Raw genomic sequence first — 22,078 nt, 5'->3', positions numbered from 1 at the left:
AGTCTATTTAGATTTTACTTTTTATTTAAACTAACTGGATAGTGGGCACAAATGAGGTGTTATTCTGACCTCCTGAGCGTGCCCTCGTGTTTCTTGTCCTCTAACCATGACCGTTATACAAAATGCTGAAAAAAAAGGATCACTCAAGGAGGTGCTTAATTGAATTTGGGATTACACTTTGTTTTAGTTTATGGGTATAAAAAAAACTGAGCACATGGAAAAACTATAGTCCCGTGCAGTATTTTAGGAGGATATAAGGATAAAGTAGCAGCGATTACGGTTACTAATAACACTGCCCTCTGTTTAGATTTATAACTATATTCCAATCTATAACGTTCCAAAAACCGTGACCAGTTGAAATATTCGTATATTCGTTGTATTGTTTATTTTTTTTGAGTAATATCTGAGTTTCGTATAGCGAATGGCAGCAAGCGACTTCACTATGCCTCCAGCGCATGCGCAGTGCATCCGAGTGTCGCTGTCCACTTTGTGGGTGCTGATCCGCGGAGCCTCTGAACTGCAGAGCTTGAGGAGCGTCACCATAGACAAAGATGGCGGGCCGGGTAAGAGAGACTCCTAATTTAATATATTCTGTCATGGCGCCGCACACCTGGGTGTCAAGAACTGAGGTAGTGCTACATTAAATCCCCTCCTTATAGTTTCCTTTCGACTGTAGGTTAGCGCGTATGCCATCTGAGCTGGTCTGTGCTATATAGCCATGGTGGACAGATAGGCTGACTAGCACAAAAACGGCTGCAATAAAAATTGGCAGCTCTGTGCGGCAGAGCAAATACAGGCTGTGGCGATGTGTTTTTATTTGTAACATCCGTACGTTGCAAACTAACTATTAATACGCTTCTAATAGCTGATAATACGCCGAGACGGAACAAGATATGGCATTTATGGACTCTAAGGTTTGGCAAAGCAACACATCAGTTGTCTTCAGTAATTATGCATCTTATTTTAAATGTGATTGCTGCATTGTTAAAATATTGACCGTGTCTTACTGTCAGTAGAGGTGAAGCTATAGCCTACTTATTTTAGCGCAAGGTGAGGCGTCTATACAGCCTTGTGCTGCTCTGCTAAACAGACTTGCAGCAAAACGCCGTGTTTTCATTAACAGAACAGGGTTCGATTCTTTATTAAACTCAACTGTGCTGATAATGAATGTTATTTGAATGGTTATTAGACGTAGGCCTAACCTTGACACTCTCGTAAAGCCAAGTTTAATCATGTCGCAGTCGCTTTCCGACGTTCTCATTAGTACCTACTGTTCTTAATCAGACATTTACAACGACACAAAATGGATACATAGTGGTGCTCATACCGTTCACAAAATCCTGCCCGTTTTTAAAATACACAATGGTAAGGTTAAAGCACGAGCTAATGGCAGCTATAAGAATCGTAGGCGCGCAACGTTTTTAACCATGTAAAAGACACGAGCCAAATATAGACGGACATCGTCATTACTCTATAGGAAAACTATACTAGCCTCCGTTTTTAGCATGGCAATGAGGCTCATTTTAAAATAATTTTTGTATAGATGTTGGCATCAAGGCACAGGCAGCACTACAAATGTCTATGAAATATTAAGAGAAGTTGTGTACTTAATATACCCTGTATGAAGCTGTTATAGGAAATCAAAAGGCTTGAATGTATCAGCTTGCACACAGTGGCATGAAGACTAAACTGTCGCATTAGACTCTATGTTGGCAAATCGGATAATCCATGAATACTACAGACAATGCTTTCATCTTGGTAGAGTAAGATTGGGCTGACACAGCCCAAAGACGTGCTGGCTTGTGTTGGTCTGTGGCTCTCTGCATAAGTTATGGGAGTAGGCACAGTGTACCCAGGCTGTGGTGTCCTGCTGTTCTAAGCCACTGGAGTCATATATCTACTTCCAGGACTATCTGCAGGTTGCCTCAGTTAAGACACATATCTACACAACAGTGCCTCACTGCCTGCTTTATAACTTACTTTTCAATACAACTAGGTTCATCTGAGCACACAGGGACGTTACCCTCGGTTATGCTGACTCTCAGGACATAACATGATGGCACTGAGATCTAGTCTGAGAGTGCAGATGCAGAAGTGGCTCATCTCACTGTGCTGTTGCAGTCTACTTGTGTGTAGACATAAACCTGGGCACAGATTCTGTAAAATGCAATGAGGCATCCTCCCACACATGGAGCACATAAAGTCCTGGAATGCTGTCTGTTAGCCTATAGTTTGCTCTTTGTAGTAGGAAGCATTTAACATGAACCTCTGAGGTTCGTTAGATTGTGTGATTGTTATTTCTGACAATATTTTTTTAATCCTGTGCTGGAATGCGATTTGACATAATCTGCTGTCCCCAACCCCCCAAAAAACTAAAAAAAACCTAAAAACACCCCAGCGGCATGTTTTTGGAGAGGGAGAGAGAGAACAGCGTAATCACTAATCCCTGGAGCAGCTATATTTGAACAGTAACATGCTCCCAGACAGGATACAGTCAATGACTCATTTACTCTCTTCATCTCAGAAAACAAAGATATGTTCCATTAGCAGCAGAATGTGATATAGTCTAATACCTTTTTAGAATATTTCTGTACTGTTTTACAGTGGAAGTAAAGAAGTGACCTTCAAATGCGCTTCTGTGGTTAACCAATCAGAGAGCAGAGATGGATTCATTACAGAACGGTGTGGGTGGGATTTTCTGGAGAAGGTTTCTGATGAGCCAGTTAGGTTTTTTACAGACTTTATTTTTCTCTGAGAATAACATCCTTCTGTTTGGTACTATCATGACGCACATCCAGTTAAATCTGATCTTAGCTACTCCCATGGGTTTAAGTTAAATCGGTTTGAAATCCAATTCCCCACACTACACTACTTCCTGTACTACACCAAAAAAATAAACTATTTATTTATTTAGATTTTATTTACTTTTATTTACTGTCAATTGTTAAAGGTTACACATTTGGAAGATGCTTTTATCAAGAGCAACTAAACATTTCAAGCATCTTAGAGAGGCAGAGGCAAATGCAGTGATAAGAGTCTTACACAAGCACTCATGTTGGTATAGTACAGAACACTTATCCAGTGTTTGAACCCCAGTCCCCCACAAGGTTGGTAACATTGTTACCCACTTTACTATACGAACTATTTGGTAGCCTTATGTAAAATAAGTGAACAAATGACAGGTCTAAGTGTAATGCTGGTCTTATATTGCCATGCACAGGCTCTGTGATATAGTGGTTTCTGTCTAAATAATATAAAATATTAATTAAAATATTCCAAAAATCCTAACCCTAAATGTTTTGTCAGACTGTGTGATTAGACATTAAAGTAGCATTGAAAAACTACCCACAGTATTTGACACTTGGTGCTGTTATAACTATTTTTAAAGCACCAGTAATTAGATTACAGTCTATTATACTATTTAAGAGCCTATATATACCTTTTGGAATATGGGTGTAGAAGAAGAAAATGTGGCAATGACTATTTAGTAAATACACTGAAACTACTTTCATCCATAAAATAAAAGCTTGAAATGGTCTCTAATCTGCATAGCATTTCATGGGTGTTTAAGATTAGGGACAAAGCATTATTTGCTGTGTTCAATGTTTGTTGTCCTTGCATTTACAAGAGAAATATATTCAGTTCAAGTGCTTGTTGCAGTATGTTGGTTAAAGATGACAATCTAGTAAAAGCAGAATAATAATTTAGACAGGTACACCCTCAAATTAGCAGTAAAATATTATTCCTATGTCTGATTTTACTGATGGAGTACTGGTGTTTTTGTTTTGTATTCTGTGACTAATATATTGACTAATAAAGGTTCATGTGGAAGGATGCAGCCTAGAGACTAAAGCAGTGTTCCTGCCCTGGAACCAGCCTAAATGCAGTAAGCTTTTGTCCTGCAGATCACTGGATCCACCCTTAATGCAGTGAGCTGGTGTTGCTCTGTATCACTGATCGTTTGGTTTTCCTGGTGCCTGAGTAAACATCTCTCCTGATGAGCAGAATCATTATATGCAGGGCAGGGTTGCCTGAAATAGCTGAGTTAGATGTTTTTGTTTGGCAAGCTCACTGATCCACAAACAGATGAAAAGACTCAATTCTGTGGTAAATGAATCTGTACAACATGAGGTGTATAACACTTTCATACTGGATACTGCAGTAGTTCAAAGTTTATTTGTCACATACAGGGTCATACATGATGTAACTGGCAGTGAAATGCTTTAGTAGTTCTGTGGAATGCACCTCTGGAGTAGGAAACCCTGCTACTGCTCGACTGCCACAGACCTGCTCTTTGACTGCCGGTGTTTCAGATACTTTAGATTTGCTAGATGTTTCGATAGGAAATGTTTCTCCTCTTCTTACCTCACTGAGACCAGGAACCTGCCACAAAGTGCTGTATATTTAATAGAAATAAAAGCTGGGTTCTGAAACCTCATCACCCATTCGAAAATTTCCAGTATATGTCTCTTTAAAAATAAAAGCCTGTAGCTTTTTGGAGTGGTGGAGTCTAGTATTAAATGTGATTCATTTGTTCTGATTTGCCCCAGTTAAGTAGGAGCTGATGGTTTTAAAGCTTGAAGATGCCTGCAGCCTTTTAACCCGCCGTGCCCGTGTGAACTCACATTCCGCCCAGCCCTCTGCCACACTGTGCTGAGTATGAGCGGCCCCACCCCCCTGCTTGCTCCACGTTCACACCTGCCCCAGGTCTCTGTATTTCTAGCTCTCAGCCCTCTGTCTGATGTCCTCTTCCCCTCCCTTGTGCTTACATTGGTTATCAAGGTCATTATATTTTGGAAGGTATGTATTCTTTCTCAACATGGGGCTCACCACCACTGTTGACTGCAGTGACTGAGGCCTGGGCTTGTCTTCTCGGTTTAATCTGGCAGCGGCCTTGGCCGCTCCAGTGTTGATCTGAAGGGTGACAGCTTGGCCTCTGCTTGGTACCAGTACCACTATTCCACTGCCCAGAGGAGAGACAGTACTGCATTATTTTACTATCAGAGATGGAGTCCAGCCAAAGACAAAATACTGTTACTTTACTGCCAGAGGGAGTACATTAATTTCCTGCCAGAGAGAAAGTACTGTTATTGTACTGGTAGAGAAAAAATGCTGATTATTATTATTATTATTATTATTATTATTTACATTTGTATGGTGCCTTTCTCAGACTCAATGACGCTTTACAGACAGGTATCAGCTTTTTTTTAACATACACAGATGTGTTTATTACTTGTTAATTACACATAAATTTACTGTCAGAAAGAATGTTACATTATTTTACTGCTAGAGAAAGGAAGCATATATTATTTTAGAGAGGGAGAGAACTTTGTTTTACTTTGTTTATTTATTTGGTGGTGGTGGTCTTTTACTGTCACAGTGTGAGTGCTCCATTCTTTTAGACAGAGAATTGCATTATTTTAGTAGGTTAAGAGCATCATTCATTTAGGTACTACACAGATTTCTTTTCCTCTCATGCAAAAAATATACACTGTGAATCATCCTGTTCTTGCTTTGAGATGAATTTGCAGAGTGTGATCGTTTGTCCTGCATACTCACCTGTGCTTCAGAACTCTGGAATTTTCTTTTCCTTGCTCACAGTGCAAAACCACAAATTGTAGTAGATATGTGAATGAATGCTGTCTCTTTAGATGGCAGGTTTAGTGTTCGTGTTGGAGACAGACATGGAGCTGTGTGTGATGAGACAGAGCATGGGGTGAGGGGGGTACGAAGACACGTGAGGCTTATGGTTTACCATAAAGAGGCAGAAGAGGTCGGATGACGTGACCCCTGAAGCTAGTACACCTGTTCTCTCAGGGGATTCGGCTTCTCTCTGGCCTGCAGTGTCTGAGTGCACTGCAGTCGTGCATGTGTGTGTGCGCATGCACTGCTGAGATCACAAATAACATCAGACAATGTGTGTATGAAACATGGTTTGGCCTGTTTGGTGTCAAGGGCCATAACATTACAACATCCACAATTCTGTGATTCTTTGACCGCAGTTTAAAGATTATCCTATTTCTTGTCTGTCAAGGTGAAATTTTACTATTAGAGAAAGTCCACACAGCTTCCATTCAGGCTAGTCTTAACCCTAACCTAACCCTATCCCTAGTCTTAACCCTAACCTAACCCTATCCCTAGTCCTAACCCTAACCTAACCCTAACCTAGTCTTAACCCTATCCCTAGTCCTAACCCTATCCCTAGTCCTAACCCTAACCTAACCCTATACCTAGTCTTAACCCTAACCTTTGCCCTGGTTTGTGGATGTTTTACCAGTATCTGAGAAATCCTCTTCTAAAACATGTCCCAAATTACATGATGTGAAATTACTCTCTAAAATGTTTGTTTGTGTTTTGGAGAGACCAGTACAGGTATGCTGGTAAGACCCTTATCAACTAATATAGTGCATGTCCACCTCAGTAAACCAAATGAAAGACTATATTTAATCAAAGTTTATTCCTGCTAGTCGACTGACCTAAAAACTACCCTTAGCATACCAGTGATGGTCATTTGAAATACGTATTGAAATAGAACGCATTATATCCCAGTACAGGATGCTTTTTTTAGTCACATGCAGGTAGTGTGTTAATATGAAAGCAAATAGAACCTCAACTGATAGTCACCAGACCTCCTACAGAGTTCTCCTGCTTCAAACACTTGACCTGTGTGTGTTGGTCTATGTGCTGGAGCCACTGCCTGCTAGGCTTCTGGCTGCTCTGTTTATTTGTCTGCTGGAGACACTGCCTGCTAGGTTTCTGGCTGCTTTATATTTTTGTGTGCTGGAGCCACTGCCTGCTAGGCTTCTGGTTGCTCTGTGTGCTGTTTTGTTTTATTTTACTGTGTTTTTCTCAGCCTTTAATAAACTGCATTTCTTTGTACAGTGCATTGGCATTTTTAGCACTGTTTCATGGTGTCGTTCACTTTCTGGGTCTTTTGGCTGGGTTTGCTGTCTGCTACTCTTTTTGGCTGTCAAAAACATTATAAACATTTTTCTCACTTTCTTTCTTTGGTGCTGGTTTCCTTGTTTCTCTGTTGAAGAGTTCATTACTTGTCTTTCTGGCTGCAGAAGCTTTTAGTTCAGAGCCAGTGGATTTAAGAAACAGGATGTGGGCATCATTTCCACTAAATAATGATAATCATTTGATCTGCCTCACCCACCCCAGCTCCTCATGCTTTATTGAGAGACAGTATATTTGAAAACTTGACAGTCACAGGACCCACCCTGTCTGTGAAACAGAGTATTAAGAGGATGGGCCAAACCCCATCTAAAGCTGCAAATGCTCATCAATAGAAACAAAAAAAGAAAAAACTAACAATGTCAGAAAAAGCCCTGCCTTGTATTTCAACATGCAAGCCATTCTTTCTCCAACACTTTCTCTTAATCTCTTCTTTTCTGTCTCTCTACATCAGACAATGCAGGCGGCGCGATGCCCAACAGACGAGCTGTCCCTGACCAACTGCGCAGTGGTGAGCGAGAAGGACCTGAAGTCTGGCCAGTGAGTAACCAGTCCTCTAGAGTCACACCACTGCAGAGGATCTGGGGAACACTGTATAGTTCTGTCAGACCCATCATAAAACCGCAGCTCACAGACGCAGTCTATGAAACCACACCCCTCAACCACAATTCTATTAAATTGCACAATGCTGTGATACTCATTAAAGCATTAATGGAAAATCTCACATATATTTCATAGGTCACTCATTGATTCTCACTCATATATTCTTTAAATAAGTGCATTTTTATTCCAAAGAAGCATCCAGCTGCTTTGTTGGTATTTGTCATGCTCATTCCATGGCAACTGAACTGCTAACATTAATGACATTGATGTGCATACTGCACTGATATAGTACTCTAGATTGGAGAATGACCCAGCATTATTTGCATTTCCACCTCTGAATTAGCATAAGGGCTAGGATATGTATTGAATATTTATTATAGCCAGATTATATTATATATTTCCAGTGGAATTATTTTTTTTTTTTGGGTGGGGTGAGGTGCCCAATTTGGCAGCATCATGAACATGATGATCTTAAAATGAATAAAAAATAAATGTTATTTATAAAGTAAATATAACAAACATTATATAGTCATTGTGCAATCAGATGTAGAGGTTAAGATTGTGTTTGTATGTATTGTGTGTGTGTGTGTGTGTGTGTGTGTGTGTGTGTGTGTGTGTGTGTGTGATGGATTCAAAATGGAAGTACATATGAGTTTCCAGAGAAACAGGACATTTAGATAGAGGTCCTTCATTAGCTGTGCAAGCAAAGTGCTTCTGAATTAGTAGTAGGAGGAGTTTTTCTTTGAGTTTCCTAATTTAATTGCTACCATAGCAACAACTGGCAATGCAAACAGATATGTCATTAATGTAGTGTCCATTAGTATTAAAATGCCTCACCACAGGAAACAGCAACTCCTTACCCATCAGCAAATCTTCTCTTGGTTTCTCCAATATAAAGCTACATCTCTCACAAGTAATACAGTATACAAACTCCCACAGTGATGCATGAGGAGGAATGGGGGATGACAACTGATCCTTTTGTGCCAGTTATTTTAGTGACTGCGTTAATAAATGTACATGCTGCAGGCTACAGTACCACAACCACTATTTGAATGATCATTTCTCTTACTCTTGATGAGCATGTCATTGATGTCTGTAGGAGATTTAAAGGAGAATTCTGGAGGATCATGAAGTGTTGAAGTATATCAGCAACTGTTGTATTTGTAGGATGATAAGCCATCACCAAGGGAATTCTTGTAGTCTTAACAGCAGATTGTTTGTAGGTCAGTGCGTCTACTCCGAACAGGTAAGACACGAGTGAAGGCGTCATCTATGACTTCCTCAGGAAACCCGGTTATGAAGTTAATCACACATTTCCATGTCTTTCTAGAGGAAGTCTTCATTCTCACTGAAAATGTGTTTAAGTCTAAGTGGCTGTAAATAACGGATGGAGTTTTTACAGGCCTTGGGGTGTGAAGAACTGTAGTGCGAATAGGAATTTGAGTACATAGGTTTGTGTGTTTGTGTGTATGTGTGGAAGACAGTCTAAGTCTAGGACCCAGATGGTCAGGTATAGGGATGGAACAGTTTGCCATGGTTATCAGGGGAACAGCCATGTAGGGCTTTGGAGGTGAGAAGGAGAATTGTATATGGAATGCTATATGAGAATTTAGTGTGAGTAATGACTCTAGTGGCTGTGTTATAAATGAACTGATGGGAAAATGACATCGTAGTCATGATCGGAGGCTGCGTTCTGAGTGTGTGTGAGTGTGTGTGTGCCTGTGGTGTGTGTGCCTGTGGTGAGTGTGCCTGTGGTGAGTGTGCCTGTGGTGAGTGTGCCTGTGGTGAGTGTGCCTGTGGTGAGTGTGCCTGTGTTGTGTGTGTGTGAGAATGAGAGGGTTAGAATGTTCTTGGACTGCTGAATCAGGCTGCCGCAGTCTCCTTCCCCTGCTGCAGTCTGCCCTACAATACACTGTGTGTGCGTGTGTGTGCGTGTGTGTGCGTGTGTGTGCGTGTGTGTGCGTGTGTGTGCGTGTGTGTGCGTGTGTGTGCGTGTGTGTGCGTGTGTGTGCGTGTGTGTGCGCGTGTGTGCGCGTGTGTGCGCGTGTGTGTGCGCGTGTGCGTGTGCGTGGTGTGTGTGTGTGTGTGTGCACAACTGTATATGTGTATATGCAGCAAAACTGTAATTGTTATGGATTTTTTTTTATGTGTATTTTATATATTTTCTTGTAAATGAATAAACTTGTTCTTTTAGCTGATTTGAAATAGTCCCTGTTTGTACTTCCTGTTGACATTCTGTAGAGGATCAAAATAATGTTTGGCATTTTGTCATGCGTGGTAATCTCATGTTAATCTTTAATCAAAATTATTTTGGTCCACATTCCCTTCAGTTATGACATTGTAGGAATGGCAGAGGAAACCGTTTAGTTGATTGGAACAGTATCTCTGTACACACTCCTCTCTGTTATGTTTTATTATATTTTACCCCCATCTGGGTACTATGCTATAATTTGCACGTTCCGGTTCACTCAGTTTGCACTGATTTCCACTGACTGCAAAGTCTTTTGTCCTTAATGGACTAGTTCCATTATATCTCGCTTGTCCTGTCCCCTTCACTTTGCTGAGTGGGGGCATCATGCACTTGCTGGTAGAGAAGGCTTTACTTGTATACCTTTTGTACTCTGGAATCATATTCCAGAGATTATTAGGAATAAAACCCTTATGAAGGTTTTTAAAATCTTGATCAAAAAGATGCTTGAGTCCGTTGAGACTGTCTCGTATTTAGTTTAGTATTTTTACTTTATTGTATTTTATATTTCAGAATTTGTATTAATTTTTTATACTTTATCATCATATGAGCTTTAATGTTCCTTATGTATAGCACTTTGAAATTTCAGACTCAGAGTGATATTTCACACACACACACACACACACACACACACACACACACACACACACACACACACACACGTTTTACATACTGAAATGAAATGTGCTACCCATTGATCGCCTCACAGCCTCTGCAGACCTCCAAGTGTGACCTGTTGGTCCTGCCCCCCTGCAGGCATGTGACTGTCAAGACCACGCCCACCCATAAGTTTGTGTTTACAGTGAAGTGCCACCACACTGTGGCGCCAGGAACCATCGCCTTCAGTCTGCCGCAGGTGAGTCTGGGTTCACTCATGCAGAGAAGCCATTTTTAAGCAGCTGACCCTAGAGTAAGTTTTTTTAGTGAGTTATTAACACACATTACAGGTTTGAACAAATAATTCAATAACTGTCCAGTTCTACAGTGTAGAGCTGTGTTTCTCCAGAGGACAGACAGGCTGTGCACATCAGATCACATTATAGCCCACAAGCAGCTGAAGAATGGGAGCGGTCTACAGGGGGCATATCTCGAACAGCTGAACTGTCTGATTAAAGCTCTCTGAATAGTCTGTAATGGGCACACTGATCTGTTTACTCCATCTCTCCTTCATAAAGAGAAAATGGGCTGGTCTGTCTATTGGACAAGAAGTTGAAGGTGTGTAGAATTATCTTAAATGATCTGTTATAAATAATTCTAAAACGTAATCTGCTAAACCAGTATCAGACTTTAGCCCTTTAAGCAGTAAAATGTGTTCTAAGAGCCAACCGTCAGCACATGTATCTGTTCGCTCTCTACGTGTTTCCCACTCAAACGGCTGCTGTTCCACCTGTTAGTGTCCAACTACAATTTTGATAAGTCGAAGCAGTGCATTGGTGCTATGACGATCGAGATAGACTTCCTGCAGAAGAAAAGCACCGACTCCAGTCCTTACGACTCGGACAAGATGGCTAGTGAGTTTATTCAGCAGTTCAACAACCAGGCCTTTTCTGTGGGGCAGCAGGTAAACACTCACTTCAAATGGATTTTGAATCTGTTTTTGTTTTTTTTCCTCTTACACTGCTGAAAAAAGCAGCGCTTTGGACATGCTGGATGCAATCTATTCAGCAGATGTACACAGTACCCAGGAGTTTGACTTAGCAGATCAGTGCGAGAACAACTGCAACATTGCAATAAACACGAACGGTGGTCTAGATGGTGATGGCTGATTGTGTGTGCTTGGCCTGCCTGTGCTCTTTTTCAGCTGGTTTTCAGTTTCTGTGATAAACTCTTTGGCCTGGTGGTTAAGGACATAGAGGCTATGGACCCCAGCATTCTGAAAGGAGAGCCAGCATCGGGCAAGAAACAGAAGGTTTCCCTTCATTTCTGTAGCTGTTGAGAACGTTAGCTGTAATTAGCATTCACCCAGTCCTGGGCTGTGTGGTTGGGTTATCCGTTGTCAAACGGCATGTACTACACTCTTGCTGTAAATTTTATATACTGGTCTTCTTAACACAGAGTGGCACTTTAATATTTGTTGGTAAAAAAGACAATTAAAACCCTTGTTTAAACAAATCCCACTCAGACCATCTATTTGTTTGTCTTTCACCGACACCCCGCCGTGTAGATTGAGATTGGTTTGCTAGTGGGAAACAGTCAGGTGATCTTTGAAAAGGCAGAGAGTTCTTCTCTCACTCTGGTTGGTGAGTGTAACCTATTTTGTTTTATGAACATTTAGAACATCATTGATTTTTCAGTTTTTTAATGGAGTATTACGCTTCGTCTTTGCTCATCAGGGAAGGCCAAAACCAAAGAGGCGCGTCAGACCATTATTAACCCTGACTGGAACTTTGAACGTATGGGCATCGGTGGTCTGGACAAGGAGTTCTCCGACATCTTCCGGAGGGCTTTTGCATCTCGAGTCTTCCCTCCAGATATAGTGGAACAAATGGGTGTGCACCTTCAGACATGAACCATCTATACAATTCATTATTACACTGGTTGTGATTTGAGCAGACATGCCACATTTACCAGTTTAAATTGTATTCAGAAATTTCACAAACACAAATTTGAGAAGTCTAGAGCCGTGGTAACTCAGTGGTTAAGGTGACTTGTTACTTGACTTGTAATTGGAAGGTTGCTGGTTCAAGTCCCACCAAGTTGCCACTGTTGGGCCCCTAAGCCCCTTAAACCTCAATTGCTCAAGTTGTACTCAGTTGGGATCTTGTTGTACAGGGTCCTGAACGTGCAGTATTCCCACCAGCTTTACTCCCTGTGACCCGCAGGCTGTAAACACGTGAAGGGCATACTGCTCTTTGGGCCTCCAGGCTGTGGTAAGACTCTGATGGCCAGGCAGATTGGGAAGATGCTGAATGCGCGTGAACCAAAGGTTGTCAATGGTCCAGAGATCCTCAACAAGTACGTGGGTGAATCGGAGGCCAACATCAGGAAGCTGTTTGCAGATGCTGAGGATGAACAGAAGAGAGTGAGGGACCACAGGCGCAACCTCACGCACACACCTCACATGCAATTACACAACTTGACCCTCAAACACACTTACACTTCCTCATTCAACCTCACACAACTTCACCCTCACACACACACAACCTCAACCTCACTCACCCTCATACACATTCACAAAGCCACACACCTCTCATAACTTTACATTCATTCATCCTTACATTCATGCAACCTCACTCGCCCTCACACAACTCACATGGCCTTCATTCCCTCTTTATTCTTTCTAATTGGAGTAATAAACAAAAATGTAACTTTCTCTTTTTTACTCTCTTTATGTAAGCTGGGTGCTAACAGTGGTCTGCACATCATTATCTTTGATGAGTTGGATGCCATCTGTAAACAGCGTGGCACAGGGGCCAGCAGCACTGGCGTGCATGACACTGTAGTGAACCAGCTGCTGTCAAAGATCGACGGGGTCGAGCAGCTCAACAACATCCTTGTCATAGGTATGGCCCTGCACTACACTGCACATCACTGTATGGCCCTGCACTACACTGCACATCACTGTATGGCCCTGCACTACACTGCACATCACTGTATGGCCCTGCACTACACTGCACATCACTGTATGGCCCTGCACTACACTGCACATCACTGTATGGCCCTGCACTACACTGCACATCACTGTATGGCCCTGCACGGCACATCACTGTATGGCCCTGCACGGCACATCACTGTATGGCCCTGCACTACACTGCACATCACTGTATGGCCCTGCACGGCCCTGCACGGCACATCACTGTATGGCCCTGCACGGCACATCACTGTATGGCCCTGCACTACACTGCACATCACTGTATGGCCCTGCACGGCCCTGCACGGCACATCACTGTATGGCCCTGCACGGCACATCACTGTATGGCCCTGCACTACACGGCACATCACTGTATGGCCCTGCACTACACTGCACATCACTGTATGGCCCTGCACTACACTGCACATCACTGTATGGCCCTGCATGACACCGAACATCACCAAACATCACAGAACATCAATTTGCTTCTGAAACCTTGTCCTGAATAACACTGAACTGTATTGGAGTGAACCTCACTGCATTACAGCTCTGTGTCTGCACTGCACTGTGTTGCACTGGATCCAACCAGCCTCCATATCTCTGAGCTCACACAAAGTCCTCACCGTCTCCCTCATTTGTGTACAGGCATGACCAACAGGCCAGATCTCATAGACGATGCTTTGATGAGACCTGGCAGATTTGAAGTGAAAATGGAGATTGGTAAGATCTCAGTTCTCCTCTCCATTTTTACAGAACAAACTGTTTCACTTTCATGCATCTACTTCATGCATCACATATTTCTTCTCACCCCCTCTTCTCCGCCCAGGCTTGCCAGACGAGAAAGGGCGTGTCCAGATCCTGAGTATCCACACGGCTAAGATGCGGGAGTTCAATCTGCTGGCTGTTGACGTGGACCTAAAGGAGCTGGCGGCCGAGACCAAGAACTACAGCGGGGCGGAGCTGGAGGGCCTGGTGCGCGCTGCCCAGTCCACGGCCATGAACCGTCACATCAAGGTGTGTGTCTCGCCATGCGCCATGCCCTGCTGGGCAGCAGGCCAAGCACACAAGTTCGCCATGCAAAAACCTAAGAACTGATGGTGGGAGATGTGTAGATCTGATAGTACCAGTCCACGGTTTGGGGACACCTTCTCATGCATTGCTTTTTCTTTATTATTTTCTACAATGTAGATTAATATTGAAGACATCAAAACTGAAGGAACGTATATGGAATTATGTATTCCATAAAAAAGTGTCCAAAACAAACTGGAGTATGTTTTATACTTTCTATTTTTCAACGTAGCCACCTTTTTGCTCTAATCACAGTTCTGCATTCGCTCAGTCAGCTCAATGAAGCAGTCACCTGGAATGGTTTTCAATTAACAGCTCTGCCTTGTTGAGAGTTAATTTGTGGAATTTCTTGGTTTCTTAACACGTTTGAGACCATCAGTTGTGTTGTGCAGAGGTTGGGCTCATACACACTTCTCTATACTGTTCTAAGTCATATTTATGGAAAGAACCACTCAACTAAGTAAAGGGAAGCAACAGAATCATTACTTTAAGACCTGAAGGTCAGTCAATCCACAACATTTTGAATGTATCCCGAGATGCAGTCATGAAAGCCATAAAAAGCTATGATGAAACTGGCTCTCATGAGGACTGCCCCAGGAAAGGAAGAGCAAGAGTTTCCTCTGCTGCACAGAAGTTCTTTAGAGAAACCGCAAATTAACAGCATCTCAGATTAGAGCCCATGTATGTGCTTCACAGAGGTCAAGCAGCAGACACATCTCAACTTCAACTGTTCAGAGGAGACTGCATGAGATGCAAAAAAGTCAAGTGGACGGTTTCTACATGTGTGGTCCTCGCCGTGAAGCATGGAGGAGGTGTGATGGCATGGAGGTGCTGGTGACACTGTTGGTGATTCAGTCAAAATTCAAGGCACACATAACCAGCATGGTTACCACAACATTCTGCAGTGACACGCCATCCCATCTGGTTTGCACTTAGTAGGACCATCATTTCTTTTTCAACAGGACAATGACCCCAAACACACCTCCATTCTATGTGAGTTAGTGTTGGAGTGCTGTGTCATATAACCTGGCCTCCACCATCACCCGACCTAAACCCAGCTGAGATGGTTGGAGATGAGTTGGAATGCAGAGTGAAGTAAAAGCAGCCAACAAGTGCTCAACACCTCTGGGAACTCCTTCAGGACTGTTGGGAAAACCATTCCAGGTGGCTACCTCATGAGGCTGTCATCAAAGCAAAACATGGCTACTTTGAAGAATCTAAAGTATAAAACATGTTCTGGTTTAATACTTTTATTTGCTACATAATACAAATGTGTTCCTTCATAGTTTTGATGTATTCAATATTCATCTACACCTGGGTATAAGAGTAACTTCCTACCAAAGGCAGAGATTAGCTGCATTAGGTGTGTGAGACTGTGGTAGGAGCTAAACTCCGTATGGTTGTAGGTCATCAGACCCCCGGAGGGCCGCCTCTTATGTAGATGGACTTTTCTTCATTCTTAGAATGTGCTCGACTTCCTTTGGTCATTCTCACTGTTTCTCTCTCTCTTTCTGTTTTATGAAGTGTTTGTAAAAAGTGAATCAGAAAGTGTGTTGAGGTTTTGAGCATCCACGTGGCTAAACCTGATCTGCTGTGCCACAGGCTACAGCCACAGTGGAGGTCGACCTGGAGAAAGCGGAGAAGCTCCAGGTCAGCAGAGCAGACTTCATGGGCTCGCTCAACAATGACATCAAACCTGTAAGTAGCAGCCACTCAGTTGCTTTGGGTTTCCTTTGTTTTCCCATTGCACTTTAATCGTGAAAGACTGCAATCTGCTCTCTTGCTGCACATTCTGCCATCCACATAAATCTCCAAATGCGTGCTTTACTGCATCAAGAAGGCTGCCGATGAAATTTCGTTACACTCCTGTATAATAGCTATCAAGACTCTCTTACTTAAACATCAAAGTGGTTTTCAAGGGAGTCGCAATGGAATATTGTTTCCAGTTCTTTGTTTTTGTTCTGAACCTCTGTTCTGTCCTGTAAGGCCTTTGGTACCAATCAAGAGGACTACGCCAGCTACATAATGAATGGCATTATTAAATGGGGGGATGCTGTAACCCGGGTGCTGGATGACGGGGAGCTGCTCGTGCAGCAGACCCAGAACAGTGACCGTACACCTTTGGTGGCAGTGCTCCTGGAGGGTCAGCCAGATCGGACATTTCAAATAACTCCTAGAAATATCTCATTTTGGTGTTTCAACATATTGCAGAATGTACGTGTTATGTGAATTTGTTTTCGATCTGTTTGCTGCAGGACCTCCACACACTGGAAAGACTGCCTTGGCTGCCAAGATCGCAGAGGATTCCCAGTTTCCCTTCATCAAGATCTGCTCTCCTGACAAGATGATTGGCCATTCTGAAATCTCCAAGTGCCAGGCCATCAAGAAGGTCAGTCGGTCGTAGTCTGAATGGTACATCTCAATCACGTCGTCACTTCCTGTGGACATATGAGCGTTATATTGCAGTGGGGGGAGTAACATTTCTTTATTGTGTGGTGTACATCTGTTCATCTCTCCTTCCAGATCTTTGATGATGCGTATAAGTCACAGCTCAGCTGTGTGGTGGTGGACGATATTGAGAGACTGCTGGGTGAGGTCTTGTGTGTTTCACCAAATAAACAGTTACATGACTGACGGTCACGTTTCCTGTAATATTAATAATTCCTCCTGTGATTTATCCACAGATTATGTTCCAATCGGACCTCGTTTCTCCAATCTGGTTCTACAAGCACTGCTTGTTCTCCTGAAGAAGGCACCTCCTCATGTGTGTGTTCATACAGTGGGGTTTACTATTTTGTGTGTGTGTGAGTGTGTGTGTTCATGTTCTTACAGTGGGGTTTGCTATTGTGTGTTTTTATGCAGTACAGTTTTTGTTGTTAGTTTTGTGCGTGTTGTTTCTGTCTCTTACTGCAGGGGTTGGATAGCTCTATAGTATTGACCGATTGGGAAGCATTTGTACTGCAATAACGTGTGTGTATGTGTGTACACGTACGTACAGGGCCGTAAGCTCCTCATCATTGGCACCACCAGCCGTAAGGATGTACTCCAGGAGATGGAGATGTTGGATGCCTTCAGTACCACCATCCACATACCAAACATCTCGAGTGGAGAGCACCTGGTAGAAGCTCTTGAGGTGAAGCCCAGAATCAGTACATCTCAGCTTGGCTGGGGCACTCTAACCTTGATTTAGTGAATAAAGAGTAAACTTATCTCAGTAAATGCCTTTCAAATGTATTGGGCCTTTTCATGATCATAGTGCAATACAAGCCTAAAGCACAGAGACAGAGTTTGGTGCACATGAGAGGCTGTTGTATGTCACGTCCACGTGAGGAATAAAAGTATCAGCTAAATGCAATGAATGTCTTTGGTCTCCCTCACAGTCTTGGCAGTTTTGGTTTGAACCCTTCACCTCCTGATAGACCTTGCAGGTGATGGGTTTGTGTTGTTTGACAGCTGTTGGGGAGCTTCTCGGACACTGAGAGGGCAACCATCGCCCAGCAGGTGAAGGGAAAGAGGGTGTGGATTGGCATTAAGAAGCTCCTCATGCTTATTGAAATGTCTCTGCAGGTGAGCTGCTTTGCTTTACATCTGATAAACAACCCTGAACCCAGAAGCTTCGAAGCCCAGAGGCACAGTGCTATTTACCAAACATTTGTTAAGACGTTTAACATGTACGCTGACTCTTATTAATTTATTTTTTTTTGGGGGGGGGGGATTAATGTAATTTCCATGCAACATTGACAACCTGTCATATATACTTCTCAACATATAACTACTAAACATGCACTAAAAAACAAAACGCATTCAAGGACACAAGTTGCATGGATGATTGGTTGCAGACAGACATACAGTCCCAGGGAAACAGCACATGCATAGCACACGTCTCAGGCAGCACGGCAACAGTGTGATAATGTAGTTTGTTTGTTTTCTTCACTCCAGATGGACCAGGAGTACCGCGTCAGCAAGTTCCTCTCTCTGCTCCGAGATGAGGGAGCGTAAGTTTGGCCATCCTCTCTCACATGTCATCTGTTAGCGCCATCATGGACCAACAACACTGGCACTTCTGCTAATACTCTTCCATCTTGAGTGGAATGAAAAGCCAGAAGAATATTAAATGCACTTTTTATTTTTAATTTCACAACCATCAGGCTGCATGACAACAATCATATCCGGGTTTAAGATCCCTGTGTGCATTGCCAGTGATGGTAAGAGTGGGTAAGTTCATCATGCAGTAATGCTAGAGTAGTTTCCCTAGACGAACCTATAAAGTTGGCAAATCCTTCACTAACTAAACTCTAAGACCAAACAGACAGAGCCCTGAATCTAGTGTACTTAAGACTGTAGAAGTATTTTGCAATTTGTTTTGGTCTATAGAAGTGTGTAGCAGTCTGTACCTGCTTATAGAATTCTGTCAACCTGCAACAGTTTTCCACAGGTGGTATTTTTCACAAATTGAATAATGGTCCTTATTCATGAACACTGCTTAGGAACGAGCGCGGAGTCAGCACGAATGAGTCGGAATGAATGAATGACTTTGCATCGGTTTACAAACATCAAACGAGCACAGCGGTGATCTGAGCAGAACTGATGAATCGGCTCAAATGGACCTTACTGATATAACGCGCACCTTAAGGTCTAAACACGCACCTTCATGTCTAAACCTGTCACCTTAAAACATTCAGGAACCATGCGTGCACAGATGGACTTGAAAGGAAGCAAATCAAGAAGAAAATAAAAATATAAATCAAGAATAAAAATAGCTTTAACTAGAGGCGAGAAGGAAGCGGTCGTTCGTGATCATAATAAAATCACAGCAAGAGCTTGTATGGATGTTGCAGAAGCAACCACATATGCCAAACTAAAGTAAAGTGCCTAGCGTTTAGCTACTCAGCCAATATTGTGTCGGCTCAGAAGTAAAACAGGTGTCTTGTATCGAAACACAAACACGAGAGAATATGCTCTCAGAGAATAACACAACTTCTAAAATTTTTCTGTTTAGACATGCTAATAAATTAAGAACCTAGTTACATAAAAATAAGGCTGCAAAATTCCAGTTTATATTTACCGGAAAATTAGACCACACGTAACCCAGTCAAACTTAAGTGCATATCGTACCTACTTCCAGAGTATTTTACAGTATTACTAAGATGCTGAACAATAAGAGGTTTATCACCACTGAGCCGCCTAAACTGGAGATGTAAACAACTACTACCGAATATCAGACATCCATTTTCAAAAGCAGACCACGTTTATTTTTTGAATAGGGGCTACCTTCTCAGTGATTTGACCACAATAAAAATATTCCCGTCTCTTAGTCTCAGCAAAAAGTTGTTCATAAACTTTTACGCCAGATTTGAGCGTCTTTGATGAACATGGGCCAGTTATCGGTATGCTCTAATTACTGCCCTGAAAAGCGACACCAAAACGTAACTGCGACTGTCTCAGTGATGGGGAAATAGGCTATTTTACACGTGCTGTCTCTTACACCAATATTGCGAGGGGGAGACGCTGCCTGAACGGCGTGATGTCGCCATCTAGCGTGCAAAGTGGGCATAAAGCATACCCAAAGAAACGTCTATAGAAAATTTATTTCAAGTTTATCTTTTCATTTTCTCCCATAAAAGCACACAAATGTCTTGTTGCACGCACATGGCAACACACGACACGTACACTCTGCAATCCATTCACGCTCTTCCTCTCTCACTCTCCAGAGATCGTGGCTTCTACCAGTAGCAAAGCAGATGGAGGAGCCAGACATCTTATCCACTGGCCCTGTAACACATTCTGCATGTTCCATAGCAACTACGACCGACCTTCACAGCTCACCACAGCAGGAGGGCTAGCCTAGGCCGAGGCGCTCCTGCTACTCCTGCCCCACTGCAGTATCAGTCAGTCCCAGTAGTGTCTTGTGATTTTGTGCCGTTTTTGCACACCATATATAACAGTGTAGTAACAACTCAGATGTGTGGATGTACCAAATCATTCAGAGAGAAGCAGAAACAAACCTGTATTATATATTTACTCTGTGGTAATATACACATATCATACTTATATATATATATATATATATATATATATATATATCATGCAGCATCTGAAATATCTAGATAGGAAATCTTATTGATGTCTGAAGTACAACTGAGCAGTGCTCTATGTAGTGTGAACGTGATCACTTTAATTTCCAAACCACATCTTCACACCTGATTGTGTTATGGTAACACTAGTTGATGACAGTGCTACCTTTACAATGTTGTTCATAATTTCTCATGCATTACCAATCAATCTTGTATCATCATAGATGTTCCAACACTTCACAGACTAATGCACATAATTACTGCCGTTTTTGTTTGAATGTGTTTTTATTTTTTGGAGTATAGCTTGATGTGTTTTTCATGTTCGGTAAGTCTGCTTTAAGTGTCTGTGTGTACTGAAGACAGTGTTCAAGGATCTGGCACTTTTGACAAGTGAATAAGCTGTAATGAAACCTTTAACATGACTGTGATACAATGGGTTCCTTTCCTATTGTCATCTTTATTTGTGTTGGCATGAGTGTGAGTTCATATTTCGAGTGAATGAACTTGTAGTGAAATGTGTGTGTGTGTGTGTGTGTATAGATATTGTTCACAAGGATAATTTGTTTGGTTTTTGCTTGCTTGTTTAGCCCCACCCTACTGATTCAGTGGTTAATGCTCGATGTTCAGCACTTTTTTGTTATGACTATTAAAGCTGTATATGGGAAAGAAAAATGTATTATTGCAATAAAAAAAAGAAACAGTCTCAAGGATGGAAGCATTCATGCACTCTCTCTCTCTGTGTGTGTGTGTGTGTGTGTGTGTGTGTGTGTGTGTGTGTGTGTGTGTGTGTGTGTGTGTGTGTGTGTACGATTCACTTTTCTTCCATGATGTGATCACTGTTTTTTAAATATTTAACACAGAGTGGATACTGTACTGAAGATCTGGGATTATGGCAGGACTACAGTATGCTTACTACACACTGCATGTGCAAAAGGCCAAATATGCATCTGTTATGCACTGTCCCTCTGTTATCGCCGAAGTCCTGTTTGGGGAAAAGGTGTTTTCCAAAGTACAGCTCACATATACTTAGCATCTCTTTCAAAACAACTGACCTATTAAAACTGAAGTTACCTACTGCCAGCAACAGCAGTAAATTGTTTTTAGTGAAGGAATGATTAAAACAATCTTAGGAAAGTCATAACTTGGATGAGCTGTGGAGAGCCTACATTTCTAAACACAATACGATCAAAGTGCTGACAGTTTCTACTGAAAATAGGCCTGTTGAGTCAAGTTTATAGCAAATAATCATGAAACCTGTACAAATGCCAGTCTGAGCTGCAGCCTGAAGACTGTGATGCTCTCGGAGCACCAACATAGAATTCATCCCTTTGCTTTCATGCCTCACAATGATTCCACTTATTACACTGAAAATCCTTAGTTAGTTTGCGTTAGTATGTCATTTGTACATTATAACGTTCCTCCCAATAAAAAAAGATAATGGCTCATCACTAACAAGCTAACTGGACTGAGCAGCTTTTCCTGGCTGTTGATCAGGTTGTAAATGAGAGGGTTGTCAAAGTCCATCACTGTGGCCTGACACCAGGCATTTAACTCTGT

At 42.2% G+C, this 22,078-nt stretch overlaps 1 protein-coding gene across 2 annotated transcripts; it reads left to right on the top strand.

The window, feature by feature from the left end:
* The first annotated feature begins 17 nt into the window (after nucleotides 1-17).
* nsfa (N-ethylmaleimide-sensitive factor a) lies at nucleotides 18-21,231 on the top strand. 2 transcript variants are annotated; one of them, XM_027028124.3, is made up of 21 exons: nucleotides 18-563; nucleotides 7,412-7,497; nucleotides 10,565-10,664; nucleotides 10,984-11,023; nucleotides 11,203-11,369; nucleotides 11,610-11,717; nucleotides 11,973-12,048; nucleotides 12,142-12,297; nucleotides 12,631-12,830; nucleotides 13,146-13,311; nucleotides 14,025-14,099; nucleotides 14,206-14,393; nucleotides 16,050-16,145; nucleotides 16,434-16,590; nucleotides 16,703-16,836; nucleotides 16,971-17,037; nucleotides 17,132-17,211; nucleotides 17,446-17,580; nucleotides 17,901-18,014; nucleotides 18,387-18,442; nucleotides 20,159-21,231. In XM_027028124.3, exons 1-21 carry the CDS (start codon nucleotides 552-554, stop codon nucleotides 20,178-20,180), a joined length of 2,235 nt encoding a protein of 744 aa, XP_026883925.2. In that variant the 5' UTR covers nucleotides 18-551; the 3' UTR covers nucleotides 20,181-21,231. The 2 variants fall into 2 exon arrangements, with proteins under 2 accessions (XP_026883925.2, XP_081567701.1); XM_081711575.1 differs by lacking the exon at nucleotides 20,159-21,231 and adding an exon at nucleotides 18,596-20,140.
* Nucleotides 21,232-22,078: the final 847 nt, after the last annotated feature.

Source organism: Electrophorus electricus, chromosome 3 (genome assembly GCF_041902795.1).
Source record: "Electrophorus electricus isolate QZ-2024a chromosome 3, ASM4190279v1, whole genome shotgun sequence".
In the NCBI taxonomy this organism is placed as follows: domain Eukaryota; kingdom Metazoa; phylum Chordata; class Actinopteri; order Gymnotiformes; family Gymnotidae; genus Electrophorus; species Electrophorus electricus.
The sequence above is the reverse complement of the archived record's forward strand: the minus strand, read 5'-3'. Positions and strand labels throughout refer to the sequence as shown.